The following is a 15371-nucleotide window of genomic DNA, read 5'->3' on the forward strand; positions in this document are numbered from 1 at the left end:
TGTCTGAATGGCAGGTGTTCGCCATTTGTTCATCCACTCCAAACCCACCCACCCTCCAACCATCATCCAAACCAATACCATAACAAAATAACGAGTGCTTCAATATAGGCCAAGTCTATTTTAAGTTTCAGCCCAGTAATTATACAGAACACAAAAAGCCCATTTCAAAGTGGAGACACTATTCATCCCACCTGATCCACTAAAGAGGAACCCAGCAATCCCCCCCGTCTCTGTTTGGTGAGCCGAGTTGGAGGTGTGCTTGGAATTTGACCAGCAATCATCAACAGATTTTGACCTTGGAGTGAGTGTAATGCAACCAATGCAAATCCAAAATTCAGACTGCGGCCCGGAAATATTTTTGTTGTTTTTTAATTTGTCGACCTAATTTATGCAGGTGCTTTGGAGCTAAAATCACCACTTATCATCAAAAAATATTGCTGTGAACACATTTGTAGCTGACACTGCAAACACAGGAAATTAAAATATGATTTGTAGCCCCATGTTTTTTTTTTCCTGTAGAATTTGTTCAACCGTCTAAGGCTGAAGGAAACCCGATCTGAAATCTGTCGACTATGTGATAGCGTTAAAAACATTTTCTTTTTAACTTTTTCTTGTCGAGGTCTTTTACAGGTTGGTGCTCGAAAAACAAAAAGTTAGCTGGTGTCATCGCATAGGGCTCAAATTTTACGCGGTCAGAAAAGACTATATTCTATCATTGGATTTCCTGCTTTTTAAAATCGCATAAAAATCAAAGTCACTATCAGTACCTTGAAAGAAAGTTATGGCTTGTTTTTTGGCTAACCTTGACTTTAGAAGTGAATGGTCTACATCAAGGTGCTGTATTTTCAACCTGTCCTACACTCTCTGCCTCTGGAGAAGGAACGTTCTCCACCCGTTCCCTGTTCACTTGCTTCCTCCGGCTCCACTCTCCAGTGCAGCTGGTGCGGGCAAGCGGAGCACTTGCGCCCGATGGCACCGCATCCGAAGCACTTAGTTCTTCCTGAACTGACATACATACACCATGTAGTGCCCCTCTCCATCACAAACTTTAAAAGAGACGTCTAGGGTCTGAGTTGTGTCGTTAAGGAAGATAAAGACCTGTCTAACTAGAGACCGGACGTATCAGTTTTTGTCTTTGCAGCCAAGTGGCAGGGTTCAGATCGGTCTCGCCATTTTTCTGAATGTTTCTGTCCTCCTGAGAACAAATATTTAAAAAAATATTTGTACAAAATAAATATTCGTAAAACCCACTATTTGTACTTTATTTGAATTCGGCTACACCCCTACTTTATGGAAATCTGATGCTTTCATTCACAAACACTTCCAGTCACAGCTGTACTAGCATTTTACCCGTAAATGATACTAAGTCGAGAGTGGGGAAATTTACGGAACGACTTTTACGAAACATCGACAACGGCTCCTTTTCCCATACGATGCCAAAACCGATCATTGCCAGGAGATTTACTGCTTTCAGTACAAGTGGGAAAGAGGCTTACCTGTGATTGTGATGAAATCAATGGAATAAGCAACTCTAATAGCATCCAGTTCAGACTAGTCTCAGTCATACTGTACAGTAAAGCTTTGACTCTCGGGGGGTTTGAGCTTAAAATGACCAATTCAAAACACATAAATTTCCTATTTTAAGCACGACTAAAAACAAAAAACAAAGGATGGACCAGAACCAGCCTCAACACAACACAGCTATTGTGATGCGGTTGCAAGATGACATGTTCTGCCAATTAGATATCGCCGTTGTTAAGTTTACAATTCAGACACCTCTCTTATATGGTAACCATCTCTGGAGCTTAAATCCCAAAGCATTTTTCTCCAAAGACGCACCATAGCAACAAAAAATCAAAAACTCACACTGCCGTAAAACTGTCAGTACGATAAGGCGTTCGAGAAATTTTTCTTTCGGACCCTTTAGGGTGAGCAACTTCCATCCTCAAAATAAATTAGCGGTCGTTTCAGGTCAGTATGGAAAAAATAAACAAACATGGTTTGGCCTTTCTAACCCTCGACGTGGAGGTTTCACATTCATTTAACGACTAAGAAAAGTCCATTTGTTTCCAGTTGAATGCCAGCCTTCCCCCCTGTTGCTTCTTTCCAAATGTTGATTTCTAACGCTGTAACTCATCTGAACTCAGCAGCCAATGAGGAAAACATTATCATTAGAGAGAGCTTGAGTAAAGTATTGGCTCTTCACTATGTCGTCGGCAACTTGCACTCACGACACGTTCAGGACTTTTAACAAGGTGTCAGCCACTGTCTATCAGCATGCAATTATGTGGCTTACACTTTTTGCCTCCATATGTGAGCTACGAAAGGGCTGAATAGATAAAAGGTAGAAGCCATTATGTGCATACCAACTAGTTTTCCTTGTATAGTGGACAAACTATACCAAGCCAGTATAAATGCTTTAAGAAGTCTCGTAACTACCAGTGCTATATTATCAGTGTATATTCTACATCAACTCTTTCCTATTTCTATGATGTACGTACTGTATATCACACATAGTAGCTTTCACTTATTAAGGGATTTCATTTCACAGTAGTGTACCAAACAATACATAACAGAGGGAGCGATAAATCATTTTCCCATCCATAACACACATACATCCATAAATCACGTTTATTAATCAATCAATTATATAGTCCCATCTTCTACGCAGTAGACTACATAAAGGAAACTATCTATGTGCACAAGCAGAGAGGCCACAGTCAACGCTACCGAAACCACTAGAAAATCCTATTATTGATTGAGCATGATTCATAACTCTTCATAATTCATAATGCTAAAGTTGGCAGATAGTGATGGAGAACAGCATGGTGGGCGGGGGGGATGTTTATCCAGCCCACAGAGATTGATCCGATTCCCGAAAGAGACCGATCCAATATCGGTATCAGGTGCCCATACTGATGTCATTCCCTAATCGGATATCGGACTGATGCCGCCGATCCACGTGCCCATCAAAATTCCATTTTGTACCTTGCGGCTGAACATTAACACGCTGTTTTATTATTTACTAAATAAATACATGTAGAGTTTTTATTTGCTTTGTTTGGAGAAAAGATCGCTCTGATCGGAGCTGTGGAACTGTGCGTAGTGCCCCGCCCCCCCGGTACTAAATTTGTGCATTAGAGCATTTGACTATATTCGAATATTAAAAATAATAAAGCATTATACAGATTAAAGAGGAAGATCTGCAACCCTAAACAACAATAATAATAAGAAAAATGAGCTCTGGTATCGGAACCACTATCGGCAACAGCACATATGTATCGGAATCGGATCGGGATAGAAAAACAGTGGATTGGTGTATCTGGAACAGAAATGGGAAAAGTTGTCAGGTAGTTTATAGGCAGACGTAGGTGACCTCTCGGGTTTAGCTCCTCTCAGAGGAGTGAGAGCAGAATCTTAAGTGGGGGCCGCGGTGTTGCCAAAAGTTCCACCCAGGGGCCGTGTGTAAAGGCCAGGGAAGGTGAATAGCTCTCTTGTAGACACCCATGAAGAAAAAAAGGCACTTAACCACAGCCCCACTGACTCCGGGGGGAGCCGCTATCGAATAAAACTCAGTATAATACCTCGGAGATGTCCAGGAAACGTCACGGGAAGCTTCTATGTGGGAATACACATCAATTTAAAGGCAAAGAGACAAAAACTGCGTGCATTGTTATCACAATGTGAATGATAAAATTGATCTTAAGGCACACGGAGCCAGACATCACCAAATGGATCTCACGTAATCCTCAGCGCTAGGACAAGATGAGCAATGCACCAAGTCTTTGTACTGTTCGGTGACCCACATGCAGGTTGGTGTGTCGGGATGTGACCTGCAGGTCTGAATAGGTTTGAGAAATTCTCTTCCGGGGGCAAACGAGTGACAGTGATGGCTTGCAGATTAGGTTGGCAATACAATACAATGCAATACAATACAATGCAATACAATGGAATGTACTGTACAGTCCTATAAGAAAGAACATGACTACACAGAACCACCAGTGAACATTTCCTCCCCAAAAAGCCATCGTCAGTATACTCAATAAGGAATGTATTCTTCAATACAGTGAGGAGATTAACAGAAAGAGGAGTTTGGTGAACCTTTGGAGCCAAAACACCTGTTTTTTTTTGGCCGCTAGCTGTTCTAAAGGAGACTTCTGTCTCCTAGTGGGTATAGTGGCACCCTTTCAACCCCCATGTGACCTGTGTCTGATTTTTCGAGAGCAGAGTAGACAAAATAGTTCAACCACAAAAGAACCCCCCCCCACACATTGAATCTAGTCTTTTTCAGTTTCAAATTGTGTTTTATGGATGTTTGTTCGTTCTGGATGCTGGAATGCCCTCGCTCTGGTTGACTGAAACAGGAATGAATATACCAGGGTGTCAGTTGAAGGTATCCATTTAATACTTCTGAAGACCTTTGAAGGAGAAATTAAAACGAAATTGAATAATGATTTTTACTGCATGTGAGTATTCGCAAGTAACGATGATGCATTTTGTACAGGGCAGAGGTAAGTGTTGGGTATCAACAGGGCAGGTAATGAACTCGACGATAAGATGTACTGTTATTAGAACGGTCTCTCTCAGCTCAGAAAGCAAGGTACGTGAATCGGAACCATTCATTTTTTTCCACAGAACTCCAGGCGACGAAGTGCGAGGACTTTCTTGGATTGCTCTTGACAGATGAGTATAAAGGGAGTTGGGTTTAAGTACTTGCGGGTTCGAGTACTTGTGGCAACAGGTACTTTTAGGAAACTTTTAAGGCTTAATATTTGTCACACTGGCTCCTAAAGTTCTTTATTTTGAAACATATGTATTTACTTATTTAGGCTCTACTAGTGGTAGATTCCATAATCTTACAATCATACATTTAAAATCCTCACCAGTACATTTCGGATGAGTGAGGGTGTGGCGGATGAAGGGACATGGTTAAGCTGCGGCTGGAGACGGCAGCACGGCTTCCTTCCCGTGGTTGCACAGCTTTCCCGAATCAGCCGAATTAGCACCGAGTGGCGCTGATTGGTCCGATCCAGGACAGGAAGGTTTCTTAATGTTTGTCTGTCGTGCAGCGGGGAATCGGCGCACGGGACCTGTAAACCGTCCAGTGGCTAGAGAAGCGTTACTCCTCAGGTACCGACCGACTGATTGTTGTTGTTATTATTATTGTTTATTGTTGTGGCCAGCGAGCCTTTCTGTTCTATATCTGTAATAAAAATTCTCTCCATGTCAGCTCCCCAGTGCCACAAAGACTACGTCTTCCTCCCTAAACCCCTACCAGTGGGTGGAGACTCCCACAGAGGGTGAGATAAACGTGGTCCTAGCGTTTACCGGTTTAAATCTGGGTAATCAGAGGTCTCTGTTCTACTTTTCAAGGCCGCCGAGACAGAAACCACCCTAATTTTAAATTTACGTTAAGTCTAAGGTGCTCTCAACGTTGAGGGTCAAATGTGGAGGGCTCAGCTCTCATGGGTCACATGGGGCTACAAATCATATTTTAATTTCCTGTGTTTGCAGTGTCGGCTACAAATGTGTTCACAGCAATATTTTTTGATAAGTGGTGATTTTAGCTCCAAAGCACCTGCATAAATTAGGTCGACAAATTAAATTGCTATAATTAAATCACTATCAGTGCATTTTGATTGTGTGTAATAAAGAAAATGGAAAGATGAAATCTTATTTCATCATAAGATAAAAAAAAACTTGTGTGTGTATTAGTCTTCCATTAATAGCTAAAAGAAACATGTGCATGTCCTTCCAGCGTTAGACAAATACAAAAAAAAACTCATTGGTCTAGACTGCATATTGGTTGTTGAGGCACTTGTTTTAAAATCATTTGACAAAACGCACAAAACGCACAAAAAAAAAGTCTCCTTTTCGTCAAACTGCAAATGCCACGTATCTCTCCTGTAGCAGCTTAAATCCCAAAATTAGAATATCTCCTGTCTGTTTCACTCTGGGTGCCTGGGCTACGGGGCCACGTCAACTTGAGACGGCTTCATTTCCAAGTGTACAAAGGGGCGCGTGGCTGTGAAATGAAGCTCTATTGCTTTGAACTCAGACTGAGTGTCTTTAGGTCTGCAGGTGTTATCCTTTAATGTGTTTTTTTTTTCTTTCAGAAGCTGGACTCCGGGACAGCCCTCCTGTGCCCTGGGGAGATGGTGCTGTAGCGTGTCCTGGACGACACCCCGTTGCGGTGCAGGGAGGCCGTCCTGCGCACCGTCGGCTCCGCCTTTGTGGGGATGTTGGAGGAGCTCTGGGAGCGCTTGATGTCGGTCTTCCCGTTGGCCAGTTCGTTGGTGTATCTGGCTCCTTCCACAGCAGTGCCCCCTCCCGCCGCTCCGTTGGACAGCGACAGCCTTGAGGAGTTCCTTCTTCCTTCACTTCCTTCGACACCGCCTTCCCTCCCTGCATTGTCCTCCCTTGTCCTCTTAGAGTCTCTGTCCTTCTTGAGGAAGCTGCCCCTGAAGAAAGAGAGCACCCCGTCGTGGCTTCTGGCCTCCTCTGCTTTCCTTGCTCCCTGTTGGGGATCGGTCCTATCGGCCTTCTCAGCCTTCTCCACCTTGTCCTTCGTTCTTCTCAGAGTGCCGAGGCTGGGCGTGCTGGCGCTGTGCTGGACTCCCACTGCACTGGAGCTCCTCCTCATCTCCACCTCCTGGGAGCCCTTGGAGGAGCCCTGCTTGCCGGCCTCCTTGCGCCTAGTCAGGGTGTTGCTGCTCAAGCTGCCGCTCAAGGTGGTGGTCGCCACCCCGTCCTTTGTCTGGCTGCCCTTCGCGCCCCGTCTCAGGCTGCCAGTTTTGTCTGACGGCCGCCTCTGGCCCTCTGGGACCTGCGGGGATTCGGGCTGCTGGTGTTCTCTTGCCCTGGCGACGTGAGTCAGGCTACCGACGCTGGGAGATCGAACTCGGACGGCCGCTTCTGTGGAGTTCTTTGCGACCTTTTGTGAGCTCATCAAAGTAACGATAGGTTCCTTGGTGCAACGCGGCCGGCGGCCAGATTCCAAATACTCCACTAACTCCACGGGGGCAGGTGCCGGGGTCGGCGGTGGAGCCGAGTCTGGTTTTCGCCTGTCCTTGGATCCGAAGGACCAACGCAGGGGAAAGACCTTGCTGAGAGCGTCCCTGGTCTTGCTGGGAGTTCTCATGCTCGCACTACGTCCCTGGAGCCCTCGGACAAATGGCCTGCTCTCAAAACCACCTGATCAGCACACAGAGAGGAAAAGCTCGTTGAACCCCCAATATTTCAATCACACACAAAGTTAAATCACACAAAAGTGAAAGCGTTTCCAATTGACTTTCAGTCCACTTCTCACCTTTCTCCTCTTTGGAGGAGCTCTCGTGGAAGACCGGAGACTCTGGAGAGTTTGGGATGGAGGAAGGGCAGGTGGTGGAGGCACGAGACACCAAGCTGCCTCGCTTACTGTCGCCAGTCAGCCGCATCAGCCAGTGGTCGGACATGGACGAACTTGTGGAGCCTTGACGACATAACAGGAGAAGAGAAGGCGTTAGGAACATCAATAAACTAAATTTAACCCGAAGTGGCCCAACATTTCATGATGGACAGCAGGCTCTAAATCGAAGGTAGGGAAAGGGAGGTAAATGCCAAGCAGGGCAGGAGCGGGCAGAGTACACATCTCCTTTAATTATCTAACAATGAAGTCAGACCGCTCCCCTGTTTAAATATTCAGTGAGCTAACAAACGATATATGATTTTAATACTGACTTAAAATAAAGCCCAATCATGTATTAGGTATACATGATTGGGGTCTAATACATATACATATGTATTAGGGATGTTAATAATTAACCCTTAAACAGTTAACTGACAAAATATTTTGACCGATAAATACTATCGGTTAAACAGTTAAAAATGTATTCTAAAGAAAAAAAAAATACATCAATAAATAAATAAATTAAAAAACTTTGTTGCATGGTAAAAATAAAATATATATATATATATATATTTATTTGTATTTCATTTTTTTTTCGGGTAAAAGTTTAAGGAGTGATATGAAATATAAACACATTAATCATTGTTTAGTTATAATCATTGACTGTCTTCCATCCTATGTTCAAGGGCATAATTTCCAGAGAAGGCAATTTCATGCGAGGCATTTTCAATTGCTGCAAGGAGATTAATGAGGAGCTTCATCAGCATCTGTGGAAAAAAAATCATCTGCATAATAGCCAAAATCCAGCCGCCATGAAGAGATTTGCCTTGAAGAAAAGCCACAAGATATAGAGCCAATTTATTTAGCTCCAGGCCAAATAAAAAGGGGAAAAAAATAAGAAAATTATGAGCATTTAATGAGTTTTGAGTATCACAGTATCAGCCTATCAAATAATATATTATACACTTTTGTACAATATATTGTAATAATACTGTAATAACAGCCTAATAATTTAGTAATAACATCGAAATAATTTATACCTACTCAGTGTTATCAATGGCCATGTTATTGTACTAAGGTTTTTCCATAGAATTTTATTCAGGCCTGGTGATACACACCGAAAAAGCCATAATCAGACAAGGCGTTTATATTTGCGTTCAAATTTTTGTTTCCTCAGTATATTCAAGACTTAAAACAAAGTGATCGCCAGGAGGGATGACTTAATAAGCTGCATTTATCACATAAAAATAAGCTGTGTAACCAACGACTTTTGCACAACTACAGTAAAACTAGGTGTGAAATATTTGTTTTGTTAAAACTAGACAGAAAAAAACCCCCAAAACTAACAAACAATATTGTGTATTTAAAAAAATGAACTAAAATAAAAACAGGAAATGTTTTTAGTTTAAGTCTTTTTTGTAGTCGGTATGGTCAAATTTGTCAACATATAGCTGTAACAATACAATAATCAGTTCTCATCTAGTAGACAGACAGCATTAATAATGAGCATGGCTCAGACCTCATCTGGTGGAGAGCTACTTTTAAATGGAAAGATGCAAATTAGACTTTACTATTATTAACAATGAGGGGACAAACAACTGTTGACATTCTTACTGTCTGTGTGGTGAGCGTACAGTATACTGTACATGTGGATGAAAGAGAGAAACAGAGACACAGGCTAAGTGTGATCAGGCCAAGTGTGACCAGAGGAGTTAGTGTTATCTCAGCTCTTGTCTGTCTTGACTTGTTTCTTCCTCACTGAAGATTAAAATTCTGTAAAGTATCTGATAAAACACAAACTACAAATTATGTTGTTTGGTTACTGTAATAAAGCTTTTAAACATTCTTTTATGTCAAATTTCTGTTATCAAGCTGATGTATAACTGCATTGTATCTTGATTACTCAAAACATAAGGTGACTAAAAATGGCAACCATATTTTCAATTTCGACAACAAAAGCCTATGCCTGTTGACATGTGACCAAGTCCTTCTTGTCCAAATCACGAGTCTCAAGTCATTTTTTCGAGGGAATATCAAAAAGGTATTCCCTCCCCATCACTTTTAAACATTGATATACTGACAGCCAGACTACAAATCAAACTTTGTTACACTCCACCCCTGTCTGTCTACCTGTTTGCATAATAACTCAAAAAGGTATGAACAGATTTGCACAAATTGATTTGATGGAATGAAAATTGACTGAATTAAAATTTTTGAATCCAAAAGTGATGACTCTTGGTACAGTCGTGGCTGCCACGATGATCTGATCTGATCATAATGTGTGTGTGTCACCAGGGGGAGGGTAGCGAGTGCTTCTCTGTTACGGCTGCCGCCAACTCCTGCTTTGGGTGGGATATGTTTGTAACCCTTGTTAGTATTTTCCCCTTTGTTGCCTGTACAAACTCTGAGGTCCAAATGCTCGGCAGCTCCTCCTACTTCCCGGTTGGCTCTTTCTGTGATCCTGATTGGAGAGGCACCCTGTTGCATTGACATTTCACTGCATATATGTATGAAAGTATGTACAGTATATGTATGTGACGAATAAACCTCTTGAATCTTGAATCTCGACAGTGTTGAGACTGTATAGGCTCGATTATAATATTCACTGAGGCCCTAGTTTAACTGCCTGCGGACTGGGTCAGGAATAGGTTCCAGTTCAGCACTGACAGCACAGATGTAGTAGGCTCTCTTTGTTAGACGCACGAGGTGCAGTGGTGCTGTTTTGACTATTTTGGGTTTTGGCCAAGTTAGAGTTAGAATTTTCCTTTTTGTTTCTTTAAGACCGAGATAGGTGTCGCTCTTGTTTTAAGGAGTCCTCTTTTTGTTATATTTGGTTTATTTAAACAGCACTCGCAGGCTCTTTTTTCCCTTGTAGTTTGCCTCTTGGATTTTTTTATAAAACCATCTTAATTTCCTTGTTAATAACTTTATTTTTACCCACTAAACAGAGTTTATGTTGCTTCCCTTTCTCCTTCCCATTTTCTAATTGGAAAGTGGGGACTCTTGGCACAGTTGCAGCCACCATGATGATCTGATCTAATCATGTGTGTGTAACCAGCGGGAGGGTAACGAGTGTTTCTCGTTGAAAAAACGTCAGGTAGCGAGGAGCTTGACTGACAGGGCAGTCATCCAATCATGACAATGACCAGTGTGCGCTCGCATACCACGTAATGTCACACTGACACGTTGAACATTTAAATATTTAATATTAGAGCTGTGCGATATGACGATATATATATTATGAGACGATAGAAAAATTGTATGTCTATATTTTTGCCCGATCGATGCCACAGTTTTAGGTCCGATGCCGATTTTGGGGAGTCCCATGAGTCCCCCACCGGTGAGACTCTCCAAAATCGAAGTGCATAATTTTGTTATCAACTTGAAAAACTTATATTTTATTAAAATTTCTATATTTGAGAACATTTAACTGAGAACAAAATAAATAAAAATAAACAGACAAAGAAATCTTTGACAGATAGAAATAAATTTAAGAGTTGATATTGAAAAAAATATTTATTAAATTTTTTCTGGGTTCCAGCGAACGCATCACTTTCGAAATGAATCAGTTTTCCATGAACGCAGCATCCCTTACTGTTTAGAGCCGTGTCTAAAAACGAGTGTAAACAAACATCGATGGACTCGTCATGCCTAGTTGGACTTCTGCACTTATTTTGGTGAGTGACTTAAAACTGGTGTAAAAGTGTAAAGCTAGTATAAAATAGATAAGTGCAGTATAAATAATCTGTTTTTTTGTTTATTAGACTTGAAAAACTTAAAAGAATCGGCACACATCGGCTGCATAACTGCCAATCCTGATGTGGTCAAAAAAGTCAAATAACTGATTTTGGCCGGGCTTTTATACTGTTTCTATCACTATGTCGCAAATCATCTGCAGAACTGCCTTACGGCAATATGTGACATAATTTGGAGTCACCTTGCTTTACGTTATCTGCACGTGGGAGTGAATGTAAACAAACATGGAGTGTGGCGCTTCACTCCTCACAGAGTTTACACGGAAGAGAAAAAAAACCCCACTGTACCTTGTTTATAATCTACAATCTACTGTGTTTGATAAGGAAATCTCACACAATGGATTACTACAACATTTGTCCATGTGATACTGAGCCGCGACATAAGGTGAGGGGACTGCTAGCCGAAACAAAATACCTTTTTGTTTGCCAATCACATAGATCGCATTGTTCAAGGTTTCGGTGAATGAAAGTGAACACAAACAAGTCATTGGAGTCATGTCTCAAATCAAGTCACGAGTCTTAAACTTCAACTTTCGATTCTCAAGTCATTTATTTTCTATCACGTCAAGTTGCAAGTCATCAAAACAGTGACTCGAGTCCAAGTCACAATGACTCAAGTCCAAATCTCTGCTGGTTGCCAGCCTGGCAACCACTTTTACATAAAAGTTAGTACTGAGTCCTCACAGATCACCTCACTGATCACACACTCGCTCCCTCTCTCATTTGGAAAACAGTACCATTCGTTTTTTTTATTTTTTAATGTTTTTTAAGAGGCTATCACAAAAAAATATATATTTTTGGATAAAAAAAACAAACAAAAATTTGGCCTCATGGGGGTTCTGTAAAGTTAAAGGGGAAACATTGATATTTATTCATCCTGTACAGTATATCTATCCATATCTATACCCACAGCCATAATCGCAACCTCACTACCGCTTAATAGCTCTTAGCTATTGCCTTAACTTAATCCTGTGCATAGAATCGCAACTTGTATATTGTGCATATTTTGCTATATTTGGAAAATTTTTGTTACTCAAACTATTTTTTTTATGCAAACTGTCTGCACAGAAATGCACCAGTCTTTACAATGATGAGTCCCTTGTATATAAAAATGTTTGTGACAGAATAAACAAATTCTGATAACATAACAAATAATCTAGTTATTTTGGTTACAATCCAATCATATCAATTGAAGTACAGGTCTCAGAACGTACCTCTGACAGAGCTACTGGCTGACCAGGGGGGGATGGTGTTCCGTCGCTGGTAGAAAAGGATGTAGGCGCCTTTGGTGCAGACTTCCTCCTCAGGCACCAGGTCCACGCTACTGTCATCATAGCTGTACCACTGTCCATCCACAGAGTTTCTACAGTAAGCTGAAAGAAAGATATCATACATGTCAGGACTATAGCAGCTATAGGACTAAAGAACCTTTAGCAGACTACATTCAATACATCTCTTCAGCTGATGTTTCCGTCATGTCTAATCAATATCTACAAATATTATTATTATTATTATTATTATTAAGTGCTTATAATAAGAGTTAATTCATAGTTCATAAGGTCCTTATAAGATGCTTATTAACATTATTATAAGGTTAAAAAGGCTATATAATAGTTATATTTATCAATAGTAGCATTTATTATCCATTAACTAATTAGGCTTTGTTATGTGTTAGACTCACAAGTGTTAATTACAGCATTTAGCAGCAGTTAACTATGCTTTTATTATTTGTCAACAAGACTATACAAGTGTTAATTATAGCATTTATTAGCAGTTAACTATGCTTTTATGTGTTAATAAGACTATATAACTGTTAATTACAGCATTGATTAACAGTTAATTATGGTTTTATTATGTGTTAACAAGACTATGTAAGTGTTAATTACAGCATTAATTAGCGTTAACTATGCTTTTATGATGTGTTAACAAGACTATGTAAGTGTTAATTACAGCATTTATTATCAGTTAACTCTGCTTTCATTATGTGTTAAGACTATATACAACATTTATTAGAAAAGGCATAGTTAATTAACTATGCCTTTTGCAGCTAGCAGATCCAAAGTGAGAACAGTTCCTTATTAAGGTTAATAAATCCTTTAGTTTTCGCATGGGGTCAAGGTTGACCAAACGTGAATAAAAAATATATATGACTAGCATATGACATATATGAAGCATATATGACTTTCATTTATTTTATTTATATTGCATTTTCAATGATAAATAAATAAATATTATTTGACTAAAATTGAAAATGTCTATTACAGTCAACACATAATATTTATTAGCATCATTATTAGCATCGTACATGTATTAGAACATACTCGGATGAAACATCTTTTCGTTACGGATATTGTGTTTTATCCGATTAGAATTGGCGTTCGACCATTTTGAGTTTATATCTGGATCGGAGAAAGCAAATAAAAATTTTGTCAATAGGTACATCTGCTGTCTGTCAATGACAAATACGTTGCGTGATCTAAACAAGCTCACGTGATGGGACAGATGCACATACGGTCCCTCCCACAGTCCCTCTCCTACGTTTCGTGGGCGAGAGGTTTATTTCAAGAGGTTTATTTGTCACATACATATACATACTTTCATACATACTGTATATGCAGTGAAATGTCTTTGCAACGCATCTGGAGATTATGCACTATCATCCAATAATAGTTACTTAACCGAACATAATAGCTAACCTAATTCCTACCTAGCTAACTAACTGAAACTAACTGATTCCTAAAACGTAATGCAATTAGTGAATATAATAATATAAATAAAATTAATAAAAAATAAAACAAGACTCAAAAAGATAATACAGTGGAGGTACAAAATAGAAGGGAATAAAGTTATGTATATGGGATAGGCTATTTGTATATACAGATATGTGCAGTAAAGTGCATGTGAATAAAGTGAGTATGGAGATATACAGTATACAACAGTACAACACAGCAATACAGTAACACTGAACAGAACAGCAATACAGCACAGTTAGCAGTAACCAGAACAGTGATACAGTATGCAGTACAGTATGCTACATACAGTACAGAAGGCAGTGGGGCCTGTGTGAGTGTCTCCGTCTCGGTCTCTCTGTCCTCCCTGTGTGACTGCGGAGGCGCTTGCCCGACCGCAGCAACTGGAACAGTCCGTTGTTGGGGTGATGAGGATCTTCATGATCCTGCGGGCTTTGCTACAACAGCTCCTGGCTGCAGGGCCCGCCTGTCCTGAGCAGTACAGCTCCCAAACCAGGCAGTGATGTTGCCTGTCAGGATGCTCTCCACCGCACCAGAGTAAAAGGACTTGAGGATCCTCACCGAGACCCTGAATTTCTTTAGCTGCCTGAGATGGTAAAGACGCTACCTCGCCTTTCTCACCAGAGTCTCTGTATGTAAAGTCCATGTTAATCTTCCGTGATTTCGACTCCTAGGAACTTGAAGCTGCACACCTTGTTGACAGATGTCCCATTTATCACCAATGGCGCGTGTGTCCTCGGTTGTAATCCTAAAGTCCACAATCAGCTCCTTAGTTTTGCTGATGTTCAGGAGTAGGCTGTTGTCCTGGCACCAGAGTGACAGGTCAGCCACCTCCTCATGGTAGGCCTTCTCATCGTTGCTGGTGATCGGGCCCACCACAACAATGTCATCAGTAAACTTGATGATGGGGAGGAAGTCCAGGATCTAGGCACACAGCGGAGTGCTCAGTCTTAGCTTCCGCAGTTTGACAGCCAGTCTGGTGGGGACTATGGTATTGAAAGCTGAACTATAGTCGATAAACAGCAATCTCACATAGACCCCCTTCCAGTGCGATGCGTGAGCGTGGTGTGCAGTACCTGGGAGACCGCATCGTCCGTGGATCTGTTCGGCTGGTACGCAAACTGCAGCAGGTCTAAGGTGCGGGGGAGGGAGGCGCAAATGTAATCCTTAATCAGCCTCTCGAAGCACTTCATGACCACCGAGGTGAGGGCCACCGGATGGTAGTCATTGAGGCAGGCGGAGAGGTGATCTTGGGGGACAGGAGTGACGGTGGACCTCGTGAAGCAGGACGGAACAGCGACTTAGCCAGGGAGGCATTGAATATCATAGTGAACACCGGGGCTAGCTGGTTAGCACAGGTCTTCAGTACTTGTCCAGATATGCCATCTGGACCCGCAGCTTTCCTGGTGGTCACACGAATCAAAACCCTCCTGATGTCATGCTCGGACACTGAAAGTGCGCACTCATCCCTAGTGGTGT

General features: G+C 41.3%; 1 protein-coding gene across 1 annotated transcript in view; it reads right to left on the reverse strand.

The window, feature by feature from the left end:
- Nucleotides 1-6112: 6112 nt before the first annotated feature.
- usp43a (ubiquitin specific peptidase 43a) overlaps nucleotides 6113-15371 on the reverse strand; it is a gene marked incomplete at both ends in the record, with an annotated part of 159835 nt that continues 150576 nt past the window's right edge. Inside the window, 3 exons of the mRNA XM_079999519.1 lie at nucleotides 6113-7194; nucleotides 7310-7471; nucleotides 12357-12515. Coding sequence (XP_079855645.1) covers nucleotides 6113-7194; nucleotides 7310-7471; nucleotides 12357-12515 — 1403 coding nt within the window. The remainder of the gene's footprint in view (nucleotides 7195-7309; nucleotides 7472-12356; nucleotides 12516-15371) is intronic.

The sequence above is a fragment of the Zeus faber genome (genome assembly GCF_960531495.2).
Source record: "Zeus faber genome assembly, chromosome: 4".
In the NCBI taxonomy this organism is placed as follows: Eukaryota; Metazoa; Chordata; class Actinopteri; order Zeiformes; family Zeidae; genus Zeus; species Zeus faber.